The 17636-nt window shown below is 37.6% G+C and overlaps 1 protein-coding gene across 4 annotated transcripts; it reads right to left on the bottom strand.

Moving 5' to 3' along the window:
* Window positions 1-1339: 1339 nt before the first annotated feature.
* MTERF1 (mitochondrial transcription termination factor 1) lies at window positions 1340-16108 on the bottom strand. Of its 4 annotated transcripts, none has more exons than XR_009185832.2 (4): window positions 16064-16108; window positions 15486-15547; window positions 10253-11483; window positions 1340-2377 (listed from the first exon to the last, which is right to left on the bottom strand). XR_009185832.2 is itself a non-coding variant. In XM_058297006.2 (4 exons), the coding sequence occupies exons 2-4, from the start codon at window positions 15515-15517 to the stop codon at window positions 2297-2299; spliced, it is 1011 nt and encodes a 336-aa protein (XP_058152989.1). In that variant the 5' UTR covers window positions 15518-15547; window positions 16064-16108; the 3' UTR covers window positions 1340-2296. The 4 variants fall into 4 exon arrangements, 3 of the variants coding, with proteins under 3 accessions (XP_058152989.1, XP_058152988.1, XP_071071275.1); XM_058297006.2 differs by having other exon boundaries at window positions 10586-11483; XM_058297005.2 differs by having other exon boundaries at window positions 1340-11483.
* Between the last annotated feature and the right edge of the window lie 1528 nt (window positions 16109-17636).

The following is a 17636-nucleotide window of genomic DNA, read 5'->3' as shown; positions in this document are numbered from 1 at the left end:
AATATAACATTTACGTAGTCTAAACCTTCTTTAGATATAAAATTAAATTTTTAAAAAACAATAAAAAGACAAATGACCCAACTAAAAATGGACAAAAGACCTGAATAGACATTTTTCTGAAGAAGAAATACAAAAGGCAAAACATGAAAAAATGCTTGGCATCACTGGCTATTAGGGAAATGCAAATCAAAGGTACAATGAGATATCATTTCACACTAAGTAGAATAACCACTATTAACAAAACAGAAAACTACAAGTGTTTGAGAGGATGTGGAGCGATAAGAACACTTACCCACTGCTGGTGGGAAGGCAGAATGGACAGCCACTGTGGAAGTCTGTTTGGCAGTTCCTAAAGAAGTCAGATCTACCTCACTGACCTGGCTATATCGTTACTAGGTATACACCCAGAAGAACTGAAAGCAGTGACATGAACAGATATCTGCACACTGGCATTATTCACAATTGCCAAAAGATGGAAACAACCCAGGTGTCCATCAACTGACAAATGGATAAACTGTGGTACAGACACACAATGGAAATGAAGTTATAACACATATGACAACATGGATGAATCCAGAGAACATTATGTAGAGTGAAGCAAGCCAAGCACAGAAGAGCAAATATGGTATAACATTGCTTATATGACTAAATATATAACAATAAGCAAACTCATGGAGTTAATAGTTAGAATATGTCACCAGAGAAAATAATGTGATTAAAGAAGGGAAAATTGAGGTTTAATCTGTGCAGAATTGGTAAAAAGTTGTTTGTAAATGTTTGCAAATGAATAGAAATGGTGAAAGCACATCACAGGATTTGTAATTAGTAGTGTTAACATATGGGTACAATAGTGGTTTCTTTGTTGTTGTTGTTGTTTTTCAAGTAATCAAAATTTCTAATATTGACTGAAGTGATGAATGCACACTCAGTGATTATACCAAATATTAGATTGGACACTTTAGACAAACTGTATGGTTTATTAAAAAAAAAAATAAGGTGGACTGAAGGAAAAATACACCAAATATAAGATACAATTATAGTCAGTAGTAATACTTTGAGGATGCTTTCATAATTGGTTACAAATGTTTCACAACAATACAAGATGTTCGTGGTAGGATGATGTATGGGAAACCTGTATGATATTATACATGTTAGTTTTGTAAATTCACAACTTTTACTATACACTTATTATATATGTTCATGGATGAAAGATATACTTCAATAAATTGCTTTTAATGAAAAAAAAAAAGAAGATAAAGGTCAAGGCCTTATATAAATCCACAACAACTTTCCATTGTTATAAAAAATCTAGGCTGAACAAGACACCAGCCCCCAGATCTTTTCTTTTTTTTTTTTTTTTTGTCTTAAAAGAAATTTATTCTCTCACAGTTAGCAAGGCCATGCATCTTTGCTCTGGTAGTTGCCAGCAATCCTTGGTGTTCCTTAGATGGCAAGTGCATCACTCGAGTATCTGCCTCCATCATCACATGCTTGTCCTCTCTATGTATGTCTATATGTCTTTTCTCTTATAAGGATCTCAGTCATTAGATTTAGGGCACATCCTAATCCAGTATGACTTTATTTTTTACTTGCCTAATTCTATCTAATGACCCTGTTAAATAAGGTCACATTCACAGGTACTAGGCAGACATAAATTTTGGGGGGATACTATTCAAACCAGTATAGTCCACCCTCTGTACCCCTAAAATTCATATCCATCTCATGTGCAAAATACATTTACCCTATCCCAATAGCCCCAAAAGTCTTAACCCATTCTGGCATTAACTCTAAATCTGAAATCTATTTTACACAATTTTAGTTTCCCAGCTGCTAAAACAAATATCATATAATGAGTTGGCTTAAACAGTGGGAATTTATTGACCCATGGTTTTGAGGTCAGGGGAAGTCCAAAATCAAAGCATAAGCAAGGCATGACTCTCCCCCAGAAGACCATGGCACTGTGGGGCTGGCTTCTGACAATCCTTGGTCCTTGGCTTTTCCATCACATGGTGGCAACTTCTTTCCCCTCTGGGTACCACTGGACTTCCAACTTCTGTGTGGCGGCTCTCTGGGGATTCTCCATTTCTGACTTTCACTCTGCCTATAAAAGGACTCCAGTAGTCCAGATTAAACCTCAACCTGATTTAGTTGGGACACCCTTAACCAAAGTAATATACTGAAGAGATACTATTTACAATGGGTCCATACCCACCAGAACACAGAAAAGAACATGGTCAAACTGGGGTACACAATTCAATCTACCACACATCAACTCAAAAAGTTCTAATCTCATCCTCTAAATCTTAATCTCCATCAGCTTTATGTGAGACTCTAGGTATGATCCATTCTGGGGCAAAATTCTTCTTCGTCTGTGGACCTGTGAAACCAGAAAACAAGTTATATGCTCCAAAACATACAATGATGGGACAGGCATATGATAGATATATCCATTCCAAAAACAAGAAAATGGAAGAAATCAAAGGCTCACTGGTCCAAGGCAAGTCTAAAACCCAACAGGGCACATTCCATTAGGTTTCAAGCCTGAAAATAATCCTCTGTGGCTGGATTCTCTGTTCTCTGGATCCTAGGGTGGCCCACCCTCTTAGGAGACAGACTGCTCAGACCTAGATGATTTTACAGTCAAGTTCTGCCAAACCTTAAAAGAGTGGATAATTCCCACAGTTTTGTAATGGTTCCCTAGCATAGAAAAAAAATGGAAATTTTCCAAGTTACTTTGATGATGCTAACACAACCCTGACACAAAAACCTGAAAACTAGCAATCACCCCCTATCTCATAAAAACAACTAACCTACACAGCAAAACTTTCATAATAAAATTGGAGGGTGAGGGTAAGGGAGAGAAGCAGACAATAGACCAGTGACTATTCATGAAAAACCCTAAGTAGAAATGTTAGAAAATTTTATATGGCAGTATATCAAAACTAACATAGGTTTTATTTCAGTAAAACAAATATGAAGAAATCTAATGTCGGTCCTTAATGCATTAAGAGATGATTTTTTAAAGGATGTTTTTTAGTAATCATTTATCCCTGATTTAAAGTTATAAGCAAACCTTTCTCATGAGGAAATTTCTTCAACCTCATGATTAATAGGTTAGCTGGACTTTGCTTTTTTGTATTGTTCAAAAGCTTTTACAATGATTACGTAATATCAGAGAACAAAATTCATTTCCTTGATAAAAGTATGACAACCATGGTGGACATACACTGAAGATATCTTGACAGCTGAGCAGCACTAAAATATTCAAGATGGAAATGAAGAACTATCATTATCCCATATTAAAATTTTCCATGAGCACAAAGCAATTCATGAGCATAAGCTCATTGTTTTTCACATAATATTGCTATTAAGGAAAGTCAATTTTTAAATATCTGCCTTATTAATAATGAAACCGAGCTAGAAAATGGGATTCTGTTTTTATGTCTTTACCTCTAGACCTAATTCCACTCAGAAATTAGCCAAAAGGCTAAGAGTGCTGCCTACCAAGGATATGACTTATATAATAAAGAAAAAATTCTATATGTACTCGTTTTTTTTTCTTTTAATTCATCTAAAATCTTCTATGAATTGGGGAGTGGGGGAGTATGAAAGTAAAAGGGTAGAGGACAGCATCTTGGGAAAGCCAGAAGAAAGTGAACAGTCAAGAACATCATTTGAGGAGTATCAGAAACATGAAAATGCACAAGAAGATACAAATGGGCTTGGTTATGACATTAACCAAGGGTGCCTTCCCCAGTTCCTCAAAATTGACTGTACCACTGTTCAGTCCTTATCAGTTCCTGAATCAACAGGGAATAAACAAAGGAATGAACAGCCTCAGCCCAAGGACCTTTTGAACAGTTAAGAACGGCAGTCTCCCATGTCACCTGGTGGCCAATCAGACCTGGGAACCAGAGATAACCCCTAGAAGTCAATGATGACTGAGTCACAACTCATCCATTCCCTCTCCAATGTCAGGCAACTGGGCTTCTTCTATGATCTCATCCCTCAAAATCTCTCTAATAATATGGTCTTGCTTTCCTACTTTGCTTGTGCAGGGCTTTTTCTGGGCTGCATAATAATGTCTGTTATCGAAGTTTGTGGCTAGAGTTCTACCATCAACCGATTCTCCTCTAGACCTCCAGGGGTCATACTTTTGGATGTTAAGTTTGGTGCATTACAGTCTAACAAGGAAAAAGCCAGTAGCCAGACTTTTCATGTAAATCACATTCTTGAACCTTTACCCGCAAACCTACCCAGGCCTAAAGAATTATAACTATGATTTAAGGAGAGAAATGACTAGTTTAATAGTCCAATAAATCCTTTTATAAATACTATTTTTTATTCCTTCCTGTTAGGTTCATGATGAGAAACTCATTTTTATTTTTTTTTAAATCATTCATATTGTCAAAATTCCTGCAGTTATTTTAAATTCCACAAGTTATGCCACAGTAACTTAAGAGGACACAGATGGCTTAATATTAAAAATTAAAGTTTTGCAAATCCATCTGACATTTGGGGAACAAAAAAATGTAATACTCTCCACATTCATGTTTTCTAGAGTGAATTTCTAACATATCAATGATAAAAATAAAAATGATAATATGTATAATACTATGGAACACTGAAATAATCTAGGTGAGATTTTTTAAAAATTACTAATGTACTCAAATTTACTCCTCTGTCCAACAGTAAGAAGCTGATTAGAGAAAGCATTGTTTACCCAAATGGCAGAATATCATGGAGCCATTAAAACCATGTTACAGAAGAATTCTTAATTAATGAAGAATGCCTAATATGTTCATGATTACTTTTTTAAAAAGGAAAAGGATTTATAAAATACATAGTTTGTCTTTATTTAAATACATATGCCACATACCTACTATATTACATCCAAGAATGGACATACTCTGCCGGGAAAAAACTGAAGATATTCACCAAAATGCTAACTTACTATCTCTAAGAAATAAAATTATAGGTTTTTCTTTTTTTGTGATTTTCCATTTTTCCCATTACCCACATGGATTTTCTTAATGTTCAGAAAAAATATCTAATTTTTTAAATCATTTTTTTAAAATTTACTTCTCTCAATCAGACACAAAACTTCCAAGCATGACACGTTAACCTTGCCTGACAGGCACTATCCTTTTTCTTTCCCCAAAAAGTTGCTTCCACTTGCCCAAACAATGGTCAAGTGCTATATGTACTTCTGATCCTTCCACATTCCCCTTTCCCACTTTTAACTGTTGTTGCTATACTATCTCCTGTCATCCCAGGTATAATCCTCATGACCTGCTAATACCAATAAAATTTTATGTCCTCTGCCTACGTCCCTCAAGTTACTTATAAACAAGTTATAGATTTCCAAGCAATACCTCTGAAAAAAAAAATACCCCCATATAATTCAGAATACTTAAGGAATTAATACTTTTATTTGTGTAGATTCTCAGTATTACTATATCCACAGAGGAATATTATTTGGCAACAAAAAGAAACAAAGTACTGACACATGCTACAACATGGATGTTTCTTGAAAAATTATACTAAGTGAAAGAAGCCGGTCACAAAAGGTCACATATTATATGATTCCTTTTATATGAAATGTCCAGAATAGGCAAGTTTATAGACAGAAAGTAGATTAATGGTTGCTTAGGGTTAACAGGTAGGAGGGAGTAATGGGGACTGATTCCTAATTGACAGGGTTTCTTTCAGAGGGTACGAGAATGTTTTAAAATTAGACTGTGGTAATGGTTGCACAGCCCTGTGACTATACTAAAACACTGGGTTATATACTTTAAATGTGTAAATTGTAAGGCATATGAATTATATATCAATACAGCTGCTTTAAAAAGAACTGTAGCTTTTTTTTTTTTGAGATTTTTTTCTCCCCCTCCCTCCATTGTCTGCTCTGTGTCCGTTGGCTGTGTGTTCTTCTGTGTCTGCTTGTATTCTCATTAGGTGGCTCCAGGAACCCATCGTAGGACCTTCCAGAGTAGGAGAGGTGATCATTCTCTTGCGCCTCCTCAGCTCCCTGCTTAGCTGCATCTCTTAATCTCTCTCCTGTGTCTCTTTTTGCTCCATCATCCTGCTGCACCAGCTCTCTGTGTGGGTCAGCACTCCTGCAAGGGGCTGCACTCCTGCGCAGGGGGCAGCACTCCCTATGGGCCAGCACTCTGCGTGGGCCGGTTCGCCACAAGGGCCAGCTTGCCTTCACCAAGAGGCCCTGGGTATTGAACCCTGAACCCCTTATATGATAGATGGGAGCCCAATTGCTTGAGCCACATCCACTTCACCCCACTATAACTTTTTATTGTAGCTATCATTTTAGAGACACAGCTTAATAGTATCACCTGTTAAAATTATAACATACAAAAAACCTTAGAGACCCTGTATCTTTTGATAATTATCAATACTGCAAGGCCAATTTTTAATCTTACAGATAAGTTCAGTGAAATTAAAATACACATTTACAGTTATGTGTACATATCAGATATCACTCTAAAGATAGGTCTCTCTAAAGTCCATGTTTTCTAAACTATGCCATGTTTGCCATTAAAGAGTTTACTGAAAATCATTATAAAGAGTATCACTGAAAGCATAAATGGTCTTGGAAAGGTAGGCTTTTTTTGGTCTATCAGTAGTAGGAATCAATTTCTTTGAGGTACCACTGATAGAATATAAGGTTTAAAAGGTTGAGTACCATTACGTTATTTAACTTGAAATATACATAAGGAAAAACAATGCCTCTAGAAAACATTTAAAAGTAGTTAAGGTCATATAATTTGCCTTTGCACTTTCAGTTTACATCAGAGCTGGATGGTGAATGTCTTAAAGATATAGATGCCATTTAGTTTGTCATTTTTTTATATCAAAGCCACCTGAAATTGCTCATTATTTATACTGCATGAAATGCCAAGAAAATATAAATATACAGAAACAAATTACTATCACCATTTCTTTATATTTGTTAGGTAAAAATACTCCATTTAGGTTTATAGTTTGTATTTGCATTTAGTTTTTCTGTCTGCACTTTCAGAGGACTTTATATAAATACTATTAATAGCCATTCTAGAAAGGTAGGTTTGAAAAACGTAATTCTTATAAAAGGAAGAAATGCAGACCCAATATAAAACACAATTGCATTTTATAATTTACCTACAATGCACTTTATCATCTATTTTTGTTGCTGTATTGTTTATCTATTTGATAATGCAAATTGTCAAAAACTGAATGGCTTAAAACAACACAAATTTATCTTACCATTCTATAGATCCACAGATCTCACTGAGCTAAAATCAAGGTATTAGCAAGGCTATGTTCCTTTCCAAAGATTTTTAAATCCACTTCCTTACCTTTTCCAGCTTCTAGAAACAGCCTACATTCCTTGGCTCAGAACCCTTTCCTCCATCATTAAAACCAGCCATTCATGTTAATTCCTATTTTGCCTCCCTCTTCCACTTTTTTTTTTTTTTTTTTTTTTTTGGAGGTACCAGGGCCAGGTAATTGAACCTGGGACCTTGGGACCTCTTAATGTGAGAAGCAGGCACTCAACAACTGAGCTACTCCAGCTTCCCCCTCTTGCACTTTTTTTTTTGCGTGCTGTCTGCTATGTCCACTCACTGTGCATTTTTCTGTTTATTTCCCCTCCCCCTTTGCGACTTGCTTGCTGTCTGCAGTGTCCATTTACTGCACGCTGCTCTTCTGTTAGAAACTGAAGTACAGTGGTCTCACAAGGAGAGACATGCTGTCTCCATGGCTACGCTTGCAACCTAAGGAATGCAGTAATTAAAGAGTTCCCGGCAAACAGGATGAAGCTGTTAAAGGCTGAAAGAAAAGATGAGCACACTCTTTTATAGTAAATAGAACACTTACGACTTTGTACCTTGAGATAAGATTTTTTTAATTCCTTAGACTATGAGTAATGCTGATAGTTAAATGCATGTTGCTGCTTGTTCTCACATAGACTAGGGTATATACAGAGCCCCTTGTAAACAATAGAGTTGTCTGAGGAGTCATTATTTGCAGACCCCCTTATCCCAGCTCGCTCGTTCTTTCTGTTTCCATCCCCCTTTTCTTTCTCTGTTTCCTTCCCCCTTTTCTCTCTTTTATTCCCGATACACTTCAGGTCCAAATCTCCAAAACTCTTCTGTGTTTTTGCTTGTCTCTTTTGTGTTGCGTCACCTTGCTGAGTCAGCTTTCTGCAGCGCTTGCCAGCCAGCGTTCTATGGTGTCTGCAGGCCAGACAGCACTCCGCAACCTGCGGGAGACCCTGACTTCACAAGGAGGGCCCAGGGCACAAACCAGGGCCTCCCAAATGGCAGATGGGAGCCCAACTGATTGAGCCACAGCTGCTTCTCCTTTTGCACTTTTAAGGATCCTTGTGTTTACCTTGGGCCCACCTAAGTAATCCAGGATAATCTCTCAAACTCAAGGTCCTTAACTTAATCACATCTACAAAGTCTCTTTGCCATGTAATAGAACATATTCATGGGCTCTGAGTATTAAGGTGTTGATGTCTTTGGGATGGGACATCATTCTTCCTATGATAACTGACTTGAAAGGAATCAAAATATACCCATAATATACAACCAAAGCAAACTATGGACAGGAGGGTATATATTAACCTTCCATCAAATGGTAAAAAAAAAAAAAAAAAAAAAGTATGCAAAGTGAAAGAAATGAGACAAAAAATACTACATATTGTTTAACTTCATCTACACAAAATGTAAATACAAATAAATTATAGAGATGGAAATAGATAAGCAGTTATGTGGCAAAAGGACAGAGAGATCAATAGGTAACTACTAAGGGGTAGAGTTTTTTGCTTGTTTTTTTTTTTTTTTTTTGAGTAACTCTGTGGTTATACGAAACACCAGTGATTGCACACTTTAGATGGACTGTAAGGTTTATGAATGCTTCAATAAAATTGATAAAAATATCGATACCCATAATAAATCAAGCAAAACAAAGACAATGGCTTAAATCATATAGAGAATTTGAGATGAAAAATGCCTCCTTCAGATTTTTACTGGAATTCTGCTCTGAAGATGAATCACAGATACCTGGGGATAATAGGAAGAACTGGTTGCCATTCAAAACCATGAGAGGAAATAGAATTATCCAGATGTATCTATTATTTTAACGTGAAAAGAAACCACAAAAGCATTCTTTCTACACAGTTTTGCCTTGTCAGGAACTACTGTTCCTACAGTAGTTAAAGCCATATTATAGATAGGATGCTACAATAACTCAAATTAGAGTAAAGGAATCTGAGAGGACTATATTTGAGCATACTGACTCGTAAGTTTTTATGAGTTTCTAAAATAAAATGTCCAAAGGATTATTATATATGTATCTGCAGTTAAAAAATAGAACCTATCCTTCATTAAAAAAAAAAAGAAAAAATTTATGGGAGGAGTCTGGGGGGGGTGGGAAGTGGGGTATATGGGAACCTCCTATTTCTTAATGTAACATTTTGTGTGATCTATGTATTTTTTTTTAAAAAGACAAAAAAAGTTATGAAAAACAAACATTTCTTTGCCCTCCCCTACCCTGTTTTTACTGTGTCCATTCCTCTGTGATCTTCTGTATCTATTTCTATTTTTGTCTTCTCTTCTCTTTCTCCCCCAGGATTCACTGGGATTCAATCCTGGGGACCCCTGACATGGTTCCCTGTTAACTGAGCCACCTCAGTTTCTGGTCTCTGCTACGCTTCACCTTGACTCTCCCCTTCGTATCTCTTTTGTTGCATCATCTTGCTGCATGACTCCCTTGTGCGGGCACTGGCTCACCACATGGCCACTCAGCTTGCTGTGCGGTCACTGGCTCACCGCGTGGGCACTCATGTCAGCACCTGGCTCGCCATGTGGGCATTCAAACTGGCACTTGGCTCACTGCATGGGCACTCAGGTTGCCACATGGGCACTTGGCTCACCACACGGGCACTTGTGTGGGCACTCAGCTCACCACACGGGCACTTGATTCACCCCATGTGCATCTGGCTCACCATGCAGGCGTGCTTCCTCTTCTTTTTCACCAGGAGGCCCCAGGGATCAAACCTGAGTCCTCTCATATGGAAGGCAGAGGCCTTATCACTTGAGCCACATCCGCTTCCCAGAACCTATCCTTTTGAAAGGCCCAAATTAAACATGAAATAACACATTATAATATTTTTTAAAATTAACATTTTTTGAAGTATATCATTCATATATGTACATAAAAATTAAGTGTATAGTAAAAGTTGTGAACTTACAAAACAAATGTGTTACATCATCCAGGGCTCCCATACGTAAGACATTTTTTATTTCCACACAATATTCTATCCTCTTAACTTCCTCAATTTAGCGGCATATCTTTTTTTACTCCAAGATAGAAGTGTGATGTTGGATGTACTTAAGTTATAGCCAACATCTACCAAGTCTTTGATTCGACTTTTTAAAGTATTTATGCTTGAATCTAGAACATATGGGTTTTCAATTATTTGTGAAATGTGAACTTTTCCTTCTATGAGGCAGTCTACTTTATCATTAAATTTTTTTCCTGCCAAGAACAACATATCTGGATAGCTTAAGACGAACTTCTGTACCTCTTCTTCAGTACTACCAAGAGACAGCAACTTCTCTTTGATATTTATATAGTTTCTTTTGGCATAGTCATTGGAAAGATCGAGGATGTCAGCTCCTGGACCACATATCAGAGCAAGCAGATCCTCACTGTTCAAGTTGAAAGTTGACTGTAAAAACTCAATGTTAGCTTTCACCCGTTTGGTACTCTGAATTAAGATGAAAGGGTTTTTAAAAATTATCTTCTTGACAAAATCTGCAGGATCATTATGACCCAAGGACAAACAGACTTTTTGCAAAAGTTCAATCATCTGTTTATTCAGATCAAGACTATTGGAGAAGGTACGTGGAGCACTGGTCAACAATCGACAAAGGCATTTATGGGTCAATCCGACTGAGTAGAGGAACTTTATATTATTCTCTAAGTTTAGGTTGTTACTGGAACGAAAAAAGGATTCTGGAGAACGTTCCAAAATATGTACAATGTCAAGGTCTGATGGTACAATATTTCTCCACAGATCCCATCGTTTTGAAAGACTTTCAGGTGTGCGTGTTATGGCTCGAGGATATCTTGATATGATGCTAGCAATCACTTCCTTGCTAGCTCCTTTGGATAGAAGGAATGTCTTCAGGTGCTGTTCATTAGTAACCATCCTATTAAAAACTCCAGGCTGTCGTTTCTTCGCCATGTCAATATCTACTCCCATAATAAGTAAGTTGTTCAGCAGCTCATCATTCTTTAAAGGCTCACTGTCTGCATTATCACACTTCACACTAAAAAACCTAAATGAAACTGATTTGAAGAGTATTTCAGCTGAAAATTGGGTCACCCAACATCTTGAACCAGAGAGGAAGTTATTTCTCATATATAAGAGGTTTCTTGGTGCCATAATGGTCAGGTAGCCCAATCCTTTTAGAATGCTGTAAAAACAATATATATAATATTATATAAATGCATGTATTAAACAGTTAAAAGACTCTATTATGATCCAATGAGCTTCATTTTCACTTCTGTAAGAAAATACCTGTAACTCCAGCCCTCCTGGCACCATGCTAACTGGTTACTGCACTCTGACTCCTTAAAGACTGCTTCTGATAATCACCTGTGGGCCTGGAGCTGTTCCCACTCTGAACATAAGGAAAGGCAGGATGGTGTTATCACTGGTCCAGAATTATTCCTCCCTTTAGCTTCTCTTGTTTGGCCTTGCCTGCCTTGACCATCCAAAACCCGTTGTCCCTCTCCGTCTCTGCTTTGTCCTCCTGGCTTCTAAGCCTTGGCTTGCTCATTCGTAATAACTGATGCCTTCAATTCTGCCTTGTCCTCCAACTTTCCAAATCTTTGGCCTGGACCCTACCCACAGATATCAGACTTCCCTCCTGGTTTTCACACTCTAAATCCAGTCCTGAAAACCAATACCTCAATCTTACTAATTTCCGCCTTAAACACATTCTTCTAGATTCATGGCCACTTTTAAATCCATGCAATCATTAGAAGTTTAATTCTTAGTTCAAATAGACCTCTATTCAATAGTTCCTGATCCCAAATACTTCTCACTCAGTTTATCCTACTGTCTTCTTGGCCCTAATTCAACAATTCCAAATCAGTTTTCATCTTTAAAACAACCTAGATGTGACAGTTAATCTATAAAGTCACCAAATGTGGAACTCTGCTGAGATGGCACATAAACTTTTATCATTTTTCTCCATCCCATTACCGTGTTGCACAAGACTAATCCATGGCTGTCTGCATCTGTTTCACAACACACATAACTTTTAATCTAAAACTTTTGTGCCTAAAACCTCAGTAACTCATTTTCCTGATGGTTTAAAAATGGGACATAAAATTTATGAAATTTTATAAAGAAACTCTTTAAATGAGTATCTCCATTTATAGGAAAGATTTTATAAAGAAAGCAGCAGAAAAGGTATTCTTCTATTAAACTATCAGATGAGATACATTCTTTTTTTTTTTTTTTTTTTAAAGATTTATTTATTTATTTATTTAATTTCCCCCCCTCCCCTGGTTGTCTGTTCTCGGTGTCTATTTGCTGTGTCTTGTTTCTTTGTCTGCTTTTGTTTCTTTGTCCGCTTCTGTTGTCGTCAGCGGCACTGGAAGTGTGGGCGGCGCCATTCCTGGGCAGGCTGCTCTCTCTTTTCACGCTGGGCGGCTCTCCTCATGGGCGCACTCCTTGCGCGTGGGGCTCCCCCACGCGGGGGACACCCTTGCGTGGCACGGCACTCCTTGCGCGCATCAGCACTGTGCATGGCCAGCTCCACACGGGTCAAGGAGGCCCGGGGTTTGAACCGCGGACCTCCCATATGGTAGACGGACGCCCCAACCACTGGGCCAAAGTCCGTTTCCCAAGAGATACATTCTTAAACTACATGTCACCTGAGTCACACAACACACACATATATATAATTTTGCTTTCTCATTTTCAGAATAGGTAAGTATGACAAACTGAGTTCATAATTACTTACAAGAGGTTCTTACTCAAGAGGTATTCCCCTTTCCCCTTGTCATAATTAAGCGTAAAATAGAAAATATAGATAGCTGGTTCCAACTCACCACTAACATTTCTAGGCTTCGGACATTGCTTTCAAGATCAGTTTCAAAGAAGTCTCTTTGTGTCTGTCCTTTAACTTACTCCAGTTATAATAAGAATTTGGATAATGCCTATGGGCTGGGAACATTCCTATAACTCACAGTATACAAAACCTCAAAAAACTGGAATACGATTACAAAACTGTAGAATCAGATAACATTCAAACCAAAATGAAAGACACTCACAAAATAAACATCAAACAACAACAAAAGCACATTTTAGATTGTTTGACACTACTTAGTTCACATTCTTTACATCTCTACATCTCATACCACATACCACCCTAACTACATACTCTTCCAAAAATACGAGAATTTAGAAACTTGAAAATAGGAGCGTCCTTCTAAAGAATGAAGGTTCTACCTTGCACAGCTCAATAGCCTATTCTCTTTTCCAGATCCTGAAGAGTGACCTCTACCGGATAATGGAACAGAACTGACAGCTGTAGGTCAGACTAGCACTGTCTAAAGAGAGGTGCACAATGAGTGACTCAATGGGATATAAGAAGAAAATAGTGAAACTTCAATTTATATTGTTTTAGCCTTTTAAAATTGCCACCTTTTACATGTTTTACAATGTATAAAATATAATAGTATTGTAAGGCATGTGCATAACTAATCAATAACTATTCATATGTATTGAAGGTACATGCCCAAACATGTTTAATTGATATTGTACACAATCAAAAAAAGCTTGAAAAGTACATTCTAGACAATGCACTCTCTTGAGATTATTAAAACCATGAAGCATAGGGCCGAACAAGCCGCAAAAAATGCAAAAGAAATTCTAACCGCAAAAATATCTGCCAAAATTCTTAACAAAAAAGTAATAATCTACTAAAGTTTCTCCTGAATCAGTCACAGATGGATTATATCTCTTTGTGTAAAATTCAATCTCCAAGGAAATATCTTTCACATGAATTAACATGTCCAAAAGTAAATTGAATATCTTTTCTTAGCCCCCAAATCAGTCCTCTTAATAGTCTAACAGTCACTTAAGGTGGAAATCTAAAAGTGAGCTTTGCTTTGTTCCTCTTCCTCAACCCCAGAGTCATCAAATCATGTAGAATGAGTTTCTTCAGTATGCCTGAAATCCAATCCCTATACTCTTTCCTATTGTTACTCTCCTTCAAATCCATGATTCTCTCAAAACTGCCACAATAATACCTATAAAACAAAGATGTAATTATGATCCTCATTCCCTGATTAAAAACCTTTTGTGGTTCTCCATTACAAAGTAAAATCTTTAGATTAACCTTTAAAGTTCTTCACCACTTAGTGCCAACTACTTCTCTAGCCATCTCTTCTCTGCTCCAACCTCACAACCAGGCACATAACCTTTCAAGTCTCTGATCCTGAACGTTAATTGCCCATTTCTGTCTCTCTGCCATTCCATAACCTGTTTTTTTTCCTTTCAGGAAGGCCCATCCTTCTGATGCTTGCCTATTAACATCCTGCTTATGCTACAAGGTCCCATTCAAATAATATCTTCCCACAAATGCTTAAAAATAACTTTCTGTTGAGGTGAATTACCTGTTTTTATACTAAGGGATCTAGAACCAAGTATTCTATTAAAAAAAAAAAAACTAAACAGGACTCAGAATTGGCAAGGAAATTTGGTCTTGAGTACACTACCATAAATACAGTAAGTACGGTGAAAACAATGGTGTAAAGTTCTCAGCTAAACCTTAAATACAAATATAACTTACAACATCAACTGTGAGAAATGTGAGAAACCAGCAGCATGGGAAAAAACAGTGGCTACACATACACAATTATTGAAGGGCATATTGTCACTACCTTATTAGAGTGCAATTTGCTACTATATATCACAATTTTAAATGTTAAAATCCTTTAACCCAGAATTTACACGTTTTGGAGATTATACAAAGGAAATAAAAGGGCAAGAATACACATGTTATGGAAAAGGATGACCATTATAATATTACTTGCTGTAACAAAAAAGAAAAAACCAAATGCCAATAGGAGAATAATTAACAAATTGAGATGTTTATGCAGTACAATACTATATATCCTGCTTTTAAAAGTAAGGCATATATAATACAATAGAAAGATGTTCAAGATAGTCTAAGTGGCAAACTTCATAACAGTATGGCATACAGGATAATACCAGGTATATTTTTAAAAGGGGGATAGTACATGCAGAGGAAAAAAAGTGGAGTAACACTAATTTCTGAGCGATTAATGGGGGCTATGTCCTATTTCTGCGATGCTGGGATTTTATTTAATTAATGTTATTTTGCAATCAGACAAACTAAAACAAAGTTTGACTTTCTTCATAATAATGTATTTCTCACCTCATTTGTCTCAAGAAAATGGGACTTTGCATCCTTCCAGAAAGGCTCGGGAATAGCTGTCCCTAGAAACGGCAATTTAAAAAAAAAAAAAAAAGTTTCAGGATTTTTAAAAGCAGAATAAAGGGATCGATCCCATCATACAGTTCTAATGAGATGCACTGCCTCTTGAAAACTGTCTCCCAGACATACTTAGAGAAGAAAAACGCGCTTGTGTCTGACAGGGAAAGGTGGGAGAATCACGAATTTGATTTGTAAAATAAGAATTCGAAGCTTCATATACATTATCTTATTTATCCCCCCCGATAATCTAAGAGGTACGCATTACCCTTAAATTACAAAATCGGAAACAGCACGGGGCTCCCTTACTAGCTTGTCTTGCTCTTGGTAATACGCAAGCAGAAGCGTAGAGGTAAAACCCAGATGGGTATTTTTCAACTCAAGACTATGGTTATTACGGGCTGTTTTCATCTCTCTTCCTCCTCGAACGGTAACTCTACAAGTGACCATTGTAAACCAGAGAAACCCAAGACAAACTCTAAAAAAACTCACGAGGTACCCACAACTTACGACCAACGTACCTATGTACAACTCAGTTTTTCCTCCAGAAGCTGGGACGGAAATGAGACCAAAATAACTTCCGGCCCTGCGCACAACCCCTGCGGCCCTGCGCACAACCCCTGCGGCTCTGCGGGCCTCCGCGGTACTTAGAGAGCGCCCGGTGGGGGGCGCCAAAGACCATGGTGAACCCCCAAAGCCGGACAGTTGGGCGTGTATTGAGGCGCAGGTGGGTTCCGCCAGGACTCCGAGTTCCCTCGCCGCGCGGGCGGGTGGACCAAGAGACGCTGCAGGGGGTCCACTCCCTGCCCGCAACGTGAGGCGGGAAAAGTTGCTATTACACAATGTGAGTTTTGCACTCAGAGCGATTACCGTTATTAATATGGTTAATTCCAACGCTGGTAAATAAATAGTCCCAGATTCGCTTTCTTTCCTCAGCTACCTTGGAAATTCTGCTGTGTGGCTACTTCGTGGTGGGAATCATAATTATAGTCGACTGCAATTTACCTCCTTGCAGCATGGATTTAATTCTGGTTCTTTTGAAATTGTGACGCATTCAGGTCATTTTAATTAAAGAGTGGAAGTGACAAAAACAATCTCCACGGCGGTTGTGTTTTCGCCAGTTTTGGAGGCGTCGCTTAAACTTCCTTCAGCCAGCCTCACCTTTCTCGTGGTGGAGTCGGTGGAGGAGAGTTAATTAATGGCAAGTCTACCTTGGGCCCCCGAAAAGCGAAAATACCATGGATTAAAGAATTAGGCATTAGTCTGCCAACTCGTCTTCAGGAGGAAATGGTGACTTGGTCTTTAGATAAAAAGAAAGGGTGTTTGATCCTAAATCCTACTGAAAGGATTTCCTGCATTATCCTGCTCTAGGTGGGAACCTACCGATAAAATTTTCATCCCGTTTCTGCCCTAATGAGTCAATTAATGTTTTGCCCTCACTCTGTCCTTTTAAATAACAGCTGGTTTGTTGTCAGTTTGTTTTTAAATGACTTTTTGTTTTATTTATAAGGATAAAGATTTATCTTTATCTTTGGGAATTTAAATGTGTTATTTGTCTCTCTCTAGTTGGTGAAACTATTTACTGCAGTTCTTCAAGGTTAAAATTTTATCTTAAAAAATTAGAAATGGCTTCTCTGTGAATTTTCAAAAATCTTTTTATACATAGGATGAGCTCCTATATGGTGTTAATAGAAAGGGAGAGAGAAGGAAGGGGGAAAAAAAAAGCATCAACTGTCTTACAATCAGAACGTGAAACAATAGTATTTTTTTAAGGATCATTAAATACCTGAGTTCAAGAAGACCTGATTTTAGCCAGAGTGCTCAACTTCATGTTCCTTTCTGTTTCCTCTACTCAAGAACATAGCTGCCCCAAGTCCCTGCTAAATTGATGTAACTGAGAAAAAGGAAAGTGTGGTTGGAAACATTGAGTTTGCATGGGGAGGGGAATATCAGAAGCAGGAAGTAAAATATGGAGGAAAAAAAAGGAAAAGAAATGAGATGAAATAGTAACAACATAGTGGAGAGGAATTTTTTTCCCGATACTTGATCCTTCTGATTTTTTTATGAAGGCTAAATTCAGGGGTTTTTTAGCCA

This window comes from Dasypus novemcinctus, chromosome 5 (genome assembly GCF_030445035.2).
Source record: "Dasypus novemcinctus isolate mDasNov1 chromosome 5, mDasNov1.1.hap2, whole genome shotgun sequence".
Taxonomy (NCBI): Eukaryota; Metazoa; Chordata; class Mammalia; order Cingulata; family Dasypodidae; genus Dasypus; species Dasypus novemcinctus.
This window is presented reverse-complemented; position numbering and strand designations above follow the sequence as displayed.